This window comes from Priapulus caudatus, unplaced genomic scaffold (genome assembly GCF_000485595.1).
Source record: "Priapulus caudatus unplaced genomic scaffold, Priapulus_caudatus-5.0.1 Scaffold10, whole genome shotgun sequence".
Lineage (NCBI taxonomy): Eukaryota > Metazoa > Priapulida > Priapulimorpha > Priapulimorphida > Priapulidae > Priapulus > Priapulus caudatus.
The window spans coordinates 260308-268813 of NW_014577071.1; the positions used below are offsets into that span (position 1 = coordinate 260308).

Below are 8506 nucleotides of genomic sequence, written 5' to 3' on the forward strand. Positions count from 1 at the left end.
TAGTTGAGGCTGATGATGGTTTAGACTGCCAGTGGCGACAGGTCTGGGTGCTGTCACGTGCGTTACACACAGGTATTGCGTGATGCCACGCCCGAGTCACGTTCGCTGTGCGCGAGCAATTGGTTCATACCAGGTATTGGTCGGTATGCTGTTAGTCTGGAGGTGCGATGGGAGGACGAGGCACTGCCCGGTGGAAGCTTCATTCCCAACTCGCGGAGGATGTGACTTCCACTCAGAGACTTCTAAGTAATTATGGTAATCAACAATGCACCGCGGAGTGTACTCATGGTCGAACTAGCGGTACTTTATCTAACATGGAGCTATATGTAAACGAATCATAGTGTACTCTGACACCGCCCTTCTGCCCAATCCTACAATACGAGAAGAAGAACCAAGCTTTGAAAAGACCAAGGCAAATGCCTGCTGGCAAATCAAAAAAACAAAATTCACTTGCTGACACAAAAAAGGATGGTATGCACCAAACGACGGTGCTTGTTATCTCCGGTGTCATTTATTAAAATCAGGAACAGAGCAAGGTCCAAGCACTGAACCTTAGCGGCGGACTCTGACTTCTACATTACAGGGCAGATCTCTCTCCAATCGACCGACGACTGTCTGGAAACATTCATCTGACAGTGAACGAGACATAATGCCAGGTGTTGTTTTACACGGATGGCCAATAGTTGATTTTAGACTTGTGAACGAGTAGCGTGTTAAGCCTTGCTCAAACAGCTTTTGAAAGTCCATTATAACACATCACCTGCTTCGCAGCTTCGCAATGCTTTGGACAAGTCGTCCAACTAAAGTCAATAAGCTGGTTCGCAGGAGATCACCCCTTCCGAAAACCATGTACTGAAGGCGGTTAGAGAGAATGTGTTTTATCTGCATGATCACATGATGCCACAATATAAACTACGGGTCTTCCCTTCATTCTTGGGCATTCCAGGATGAGGTCCTGTCCGTCATCCGGCCGATAATTCAACACTGGCGAGGGCGAGGAGAGTTAGGATGGTATAAGGCAATAATATGAAGGTTGGCTCGGGATAGGTTTCCCCCGGCGCTTAAATGATGAGGTGTCTCAGGGGCGGTTGGGGCACAAACTGTCGCGCCCTCCCAAAAGCCCCTGCCCCCGGCCGGTCCACGGTTTCATCCGTAGAAAGCCTTGACAGAAACGTGAAAAACGTGTCAGAACTTGATCAATCGTGAGAAACGTGAGGGACCCCATCAGAAACGTGACGGGCCGGGAGGGAACGTAATGGCATCCCGTGGTAGCCCGCGGACCGAACCGTAGTTGCAGCCTGCACCCTCCGGGACTCAGCAGCCCCTTCCCCTCCCCCTCACGGCCCGTCACAGAATACCGGATAGACCTGTGAGAAAACTTGGCAAGACCCTAACAAAACTTGAATACAGAGAAGAAAAAAATGCCACTAATCCCACGGCGCACTAACGCACTACGATAGTCGCCTACGCCTACTCCCTAACCTTAACCCTAACCCCTAACCCTAACCATATCAAATAGTTACCAGGGGTACGTTCCGGTATACCGGCACCGTACCAAGGGTACGTTCCGGCAGTACCCTGGGGGGCATAGACCCTATGAACGTCCAGTGGATAGTTGGGTCTGATTGACTGATGCACTTTGCCCCCTTATATCCACAGCGCGGGTCGAGTTGACCTGTGCCTCTCAGTAGTGGTAGTACTAGTTAGTACATGAGTGGCAGTGGTTGTTATTATATTCCCATTAATTACAGGAGAAGGGTATTATATTTAAAGGTGTATATATTCAAGTTATGATGGATTCACAATGCTCATTAATCAGTTTAAAAAAGGCAAGTAAAAACACCGGCCCCCAATTAAGGGATATAAGAGCTTGGCCACATTTGCACATGTTGCACATTTGCAAAAATGAATTGGAGACAGCTCTTATATCCTTGAACCGGTAACACTCGGATAATTTGATGGACAAAACGGAGTTGAATTCGCTTCAACGGGAAAGTTGGATGTTGTGTTCTAACTATTGCTAACTTGGTTTTTGCAGGATTGCTGTTTTATTTGTACTCTATTTGTTATCTATACAGACTACAGTAATCAACAAGTGTCTGTATCTAGATCCTTGGATCTAGATATACCTAATTGAATAATCTGAGATTGACATCAGGTCTTTATTTTATTACTATTAGTGTTACTCCTGATCACGTCAATGCATTGTATCTATTATCAGCCTAGTTTTAGTTTTAACTTTGCAACCATATTCTGACAATTGCCCTCCATCAGTTCTACTCACTGTTGGGGAGTCTGGTTTGAAACCCACTTGCGTTTTCTCTGATTTGTTTCTAATATAGTTTGCTATATTCTTGTAACTTCCAAAAAAATTCTTAACAATTTTGCAATTTACATTGTGAGTTAAATTGCAGGCAACCTGTATCTGCCTTAACTTTTATCTATATTTAAAAGCATAGCTATACAAAGAATATCAAAATTCAGTATAGTAGCTGTTGCAGCAACAATATAATTCAGTCCTTGAAAAGTGCCACTGAATAGCAGAAGTAATTAGAAAATTGGTTAGAAGCAGCTAGATGTCAGTAGTCAAATATTGGTTTTTCATAACAGATGTTAAAAAACTCAATTTAAGATCTGTGGCTTGCACATTCCCATAGCAGCCGTTGTACTCATCGAACATTGTTTACTAATAATAATCTTGCTCTTCTTTTTGATCTTTTTTATTTAATAGGTTTTCGACTTGCCTGTGTTCAGTTGGCTGTCACAGCTGACAAGGCGGCCAACATTACCCGTGCTACCAAGTTTATTGCAGCTGCAGCCAAAAATGGCGCCAAGATTGTGGTCCTGCCGGTTCGTAATTTTAACTAGTTTGCATTATAAGCTCAAAGATCAATCTTACAAGACACGGCAACATCACTATTTTTAATTTTCATATAGGATTCATATAATATAGATGATACTTTATTTGATGTTATGGGTAAGTGCACAAACATAGTATGATGGAGCCATGATGGCAGCATTGTGACCAACATAAATTTGTGAAATCTGCAAAATAAATGTTGCTTGAGCAACCAGACAATAATTGATTTTTTGTCTGTAAAATCGATATATTGCCTCAATAGGCACTTCATCATTAGAGTCAGAAACTGTAAATTTATTTGAGGAATTCTATGATAATTCCATCTATTTTTAATTTACAGGAGTGTTTTAACAGCCCGTATGGAACCCAGTATTTCAAAGATTACTCCGAGAAAATTCCCGGAGAAACTACGACGACCCTTGCACAGGCTGCGAAGGAAAACAATGTGCATATCATTGGAGGTATGACACGATTATTTTGTAAAAATTATGGGTTAAATTCGTCATGAAAGGATTATGATGATGGTCATGCTATTGTTTGCTAGGTAATTGGCTGCCACGTCTTCTGCAATGATAACCACGCACAAGTCCACAACCACACAGCAAAGTTATTGAATATAGCTTGTTTGTTGTTATATAAGTAAATTGGTCAATACTTTTTCAATTTTAGCACATATAACATCAGTGTTAATAGTTACATTCATAAATTGTTAATGGTTGGGGTTGCTTAAGTAATTCTTGAATGTTCAGGTTGTACAACGCTCAAAATATTATCATTAATAATTTCACATGTAAAATAGACTAGACGAAGTACAATTGAATCAAAGCTTTTCATTTGTGTGTCTAACGTAAGCATGCATCGTTTGTCTGTGTTAAACTCTTTTGCATATAAATATCAACTTGTTTGATTGCTTTTATTTTGACATAGACAATAAGGTTCAATATGAGAGCAAATTATTCTAACATATGTTTACGTGTTGGCAGGATCAATTCCAGAGGAATGTGGTGGAAAGCTGTACAATACACTGACTGCTTTCAATCCCCAGGGAGAAATGATTGCCAAGCACAGAAAGGTTTATCATTTACATTCCTGTCTTATCAGTAACAGAATCTGTGCACTACTGATATATTCTTTGTCTGCATAAAAATTACCCATGTAACTCAGCGGTTATTAACACAGTTACTATTAATATTGTGAAAATGAGTGCTTAAATCGATCTATTTTGGCACCCTTTACCTCTTCTAAAATTCACATTACAGAATTTTTCATTGCGAATGTTTCTTTGGGAATGCGTAAATTTTGTGATGCATTCCATTGCCATCAAAACCAGTGTGATGGAAAATCCTGACTCATAAGTTTACCATCCATATTTTTCCATCCGTTTCATACAGGTGCATCTGTTTGATATTGACGTACCTGGAAAGATACGGTTCCAGGAATCAGAAGTGCTTGCTCCAGGAAACAACCTGACGATGTGCGATACACGTATGTTCATTTGTTGTAGTAGAACGTAGAATCTTTTTTAAAAGTGGTGGAATCAATAACAAACTTTGTCAGTGTCATACTATTCAATATCCACAATGACATAATAAAAATTAGTTGAGTCTGGGTTGCTTTGTTCGATCTTATTTTGGTATAAGCATGAACGTCAATAAATTGTTATTATTATTGTATAGATATGTTCATAGTATGAGTCATTCGTCTGTTGCAACTCCTGTTACATCTTTCTTGCTTTACAATGCAGTTGACCAGCTATTTATTTAGGATCTACACAGATTTGTACCAAACTATGCTTGTGATGCTTATACACAATAACTTCTTATGGTAGCCTAAGTATTCATTAATCACTTCATTCTGCCAAAAGACTAGTACCCACATAATTTAATGTGACCTGCTACATTTACATGGGGTGTTACTTTTTCAGCCTACTGCAAGATTGGTCTCGGCATTTGCTATGACATTAGGTTTGCCGAAATGGCACGAGTTTACGCAAACAGTGGTATGTGACCAAAATTTGCATGACGTTGGGACACATGTCCAATATAGTCATGATGTCGTTCCATCTTCTTCTTCTTCTACTTCTCCTTCTCCTTCTTCTTCTACTTCTCCTTCTCCTTCTTCTTCTTCTTTTTCCTCTCCTTCTCCTCCTTCTTTTTGCCCTTCTTCGTCGTCTTCTTCTTCTTTTTCTTCTTCTTCTCCTTGATTTCCCTCTCGTTGTTGTTGTCCTCTTCTTTGTATCTTCTAAGTAGTCAGCATTCTTGTATATTTAGAGTGGAAATCTGTGCTACTAATTTTAAGCTTATTTTAGTTGCAATTTATGTAAAAATTTACAACATCTATCACTCAGGCTCTGCTATTTCATTTAAAAGGTTTGTTTAAAGAATATTTATCAAAATGAAAAACCATACGTAACTGTTTTCACAAGCACACTTCAAGTTGGTACAGCATGTACTGTGGTAGTTCTTGTGTACGTTTCAGATACCAAAAACCTTGATCAAAACTTCTAAAGGAGTTTGATTAGGTGAGCCGTCATGTGTGGTGCATTAAGGAGAATGCTTCCTCGATTCTAGGTTGTAAGCTGTTGGTCTATCCAGGCGCTTTCAACATGACAACAGGTCCTGCACACTGGGAGCTGCTCGCACGAGCCCGTGCCGTTGACAGCCAGCTATACGTCTGCAGTGTCTCACCAGCCAGAGACGAGACGGCTACATATACCGCCTGGGGACATACGTTAATTAGTAACCCATGGTAAGCTCAACGTGCGTGTAACCGAATTGTTGTGTAATACCACAGTGAGCTCCTACTTGTGCCAACTTGTAGCAGTTGAGTTGTCAATTTATAAATGTTGGTGAGCACGGTGGTGGACAGTGCTGTTATTTATTGGCTAGACAGTGCCACTCCTATAGCCTAGGGACATCCGTTAATTGGTAATCTATGGTGAGCTCGATATCACAGTGCAACTGGCGACACTGTCAGGAACTGTTGGGTAATACCTATGAAGGCTACTGACGTCGTAAAAGCACGATGGTTAATCTGTATAGTCTGTGATGCGTTGAATGCACGAGTTTGCTGTGTTGTTTGTCCTTCACTTTTAATCATTATTTTAACTTATTATCTATTATCTTTTTGTGTAAGAGAAAATATATTTCAACAACTTTTGAATTAAACTACATCGTATGTTTTCGTTTTAGGGGAGCATTGATGGGTGAGGCTAAAGAAAAGGAGGAGATAGTCTATGCAGACATAGGTAGGCTAATTTATAGCTATATGACTTGTCCGTGTGTTTATGTATGTGCGATCAATACCCTCTATTTTAGCAATTACTAGAATTCTGTCGAATGTTGAAAGCAATCGGTCAGAAAATAATATTAATAACGACTGTAAACACATACAGATGGCAGCACGTGTCCTTGTTACAATAGCTTTCACATGTTTTTACATCTTCAACTGCGAATTTAATAGTTTATGCATTTCTGTGTCACAGATTTGAACTACTTGGATGAAGTAAGAGACGCAATTCCAGTTACAAAGCAGCGGAGAGAGGATGTGTACACAATGTCAAAGGCCCTCTAAGGTTAGGCCTATGCCTTTTTCTATCCGGCTACCATTGGTCTGTTGGTGATCAAATATATCGCTGATTGCTCAATAATACAAATCACAGTTATTATTTGGTAATATCAGTATTATATATTTATAAATCACATCTTTTGTCTGCCCCAAAATTTCCAGAACAGTTAATATGGATATATGGTTCTTGTTTGAAACACATTTTCCTTTATGATAGTCTCTGAGAATTGTCATTATTTCTTACTATGTGGTGCTGATACACGTCTAATAGCTGCAGGAGGCCTAAGCTAATTGCTAATTATGAAAAATACAGAAAATCTTATCAATGTTTCGCATATATATCGTATATATATGTAGTTTGTCCCCGTTATGCCATCACTTGAAGGTGTCTAGTCTTAGTAATTCTGATTATGACGAGTATTGTGAGTGCTTTGATAGGTAAACATCACTTGAAAATGATTTTATAGTACAAAGTTGTTTAATAAATTATTGCATGTGAACGTTTTATGTGAGCATTACCTGAAAACAGCTACATCTGATTTAATTTTAAGGGTTTGACATTGCTGATTGCAAATAATCTAAACACAATATACATTGTTGGTCAAAAATCTTTGCTAAGGTGCTAGTGTACACATTTCTACACGTACAACATGAAATGGTAAGTGATACATCAATATACATTTCTAGCATAGGCATGTTAATGACATTATGTCAATGGAAAAATTGCCAGGAGAAAGACTGTTGAGAAAGGCAATTGAAGCCTCTACATTATACTTGAATTTCAGAATGGATGGTGCAAATAGCATTGCAAGGTGCATCACTTCGTGAGAACCTATACACCAACTTCTGTGCCTTTTTTCAGTGGGTTGCTATAAATGCTCTAGACACTCATGCAAACACACACATAACTCGTTTCGATTTTGATGAATTATTTATGTATACATTGTGAATGATTTGCATTTTTAAGGTATTTAATTAGAAACCACATGAACTTATCCAAATGCTTGGTTTCCGTGGGTGAAATGTTTTTCTGCACAGAGCACACGCACTGCACGTATTTATTGACATATTAGCTGTATATTCATGTAAAACAACCAAGTCTATATTTTAGTATTTTTCAAGTTGTAGTTTTGTTATTTCTTATCTTTGATAACATTCACAAAAACACTACTGTACTTCTAGTGTACCCGTTAGAAAAGACGTTTAGTTTTGAAATTTGGTCAATGTCGACTGGACGAAGTTTTAAAATTGCTTTGAATCAACTAAAATCAGACAAGTTACTTTACCCTTAATTTGTGTAACTGTGATGTATACTGGAAATGTGCGTACGTGCATATAGATAGCAGTCACTCATCCAAAACGATGCATTAATTATATGAACGTGACTAAAACGCCAAGCATTGCAGCTAAAATATGCCACCGCTATAGGTAACTTCAATTCGTCTCCGTAGTTTAGAAATTGGCGCATGCGTACTAGCAACTATCATCTCTTTTCCGATAAATCCCAACGTGCGGTGGTTTCTATAATGAACGGATACTCGCTTCAGTCTCGTGTAGTAATCCGAATCACACTCACGCGCTAATGCGCGTAGCACCTCGGCCTTTCATCGGTAGTCTCTGTGGTCGTGCGTTCCCTGTGCGTAGGTAGCGTGGAAGTAGTATGTAGACAGGTCGGTGTGCAGCACACGCGGTGTTTGTGTGTGGCGCGGCCGGTAGAAAGCTACGCTCACAGGCGCAGCTGACACACGCGGCAGCTGTAACGACAACAACAATGTCACACGTTTTCCACTTTATTTTCCATCGCGTTTTGCGCGAACCCGCAGCGTTATAGGGCCGTAACCCATTCACCACTGGCGCGCAGCCGAGTAAAATGACCTATTTTTCAACTTTTATTCTTTAAAAACTCCAGAAATGGTGTATTGTGTGCGGCGGCTTTCAGCGATTGCACTTGCGTGAAAAGTTTTTTGCCGCCTTTCTGACTCACGATAAAGAAAACAGCGAGGTAATAGAAAACTGGTAAAGTTCGCATTCGTATTATATTTTGGGAGTTTTCAACGTTTCTATCGCAGATGGTCTCGC

General features: G+C 39.7%; 1 protein-coding gene across 1 annotated transcript; it reads left to right on the forward strand.

Moving 5' to 3' along the window:
* Positions 1 to 1804: 1804 nt before the first annotated feature.
* Positions 1805 to 7540, forward strand: LOC106806889 (omega-amidase NIT2-like). Its single transcript, XM_014809033.1, has 9 exons — positions 1805 to 1829; positions 2732 to 2850; positions 3201 to 3321; positions 3844 to 3932; positions 4252 to 4345; positions 4785 to 4859; positions 5431 to 5608; positions 6052 to 6107; positions 6345 to 7540. The coding sequence occupies exons 1-9, from the start codon at positions 1805 to 1807 to the stop codon at positions 6431 to 6433; spliced, it is 846 nt and encodes a 281-aa protein (XP_014664519.1). The 3' UTR covers positions 6434 to 7540.
* Positions 7541 to 8506: the final 966 nt, after the last annotated feature.

Excerpts from the sequence above, each read along its gene's own strand:
- LOC106806889 (XM_014809033.1), top strand. The coding sequence starts at position 1,805 with ATGCTCATTAATCAGTTTAAAAAAG. Across the intron at positions 3,322-3,843 it reads CAATGTGCATATCATTGGAG|GATCAATTCCAGAGGAATGT; the intron begins GTATGACACGAT and ends ACGTGTTGGCAG. Across the intron at positions 4,346-4,784 it reads CCTGACGATGTGCGATACAC|CCTACTGCAAGATTGGTCTC; the intron begins GTATGTTCATTT and ends TTACTTTTTCAG.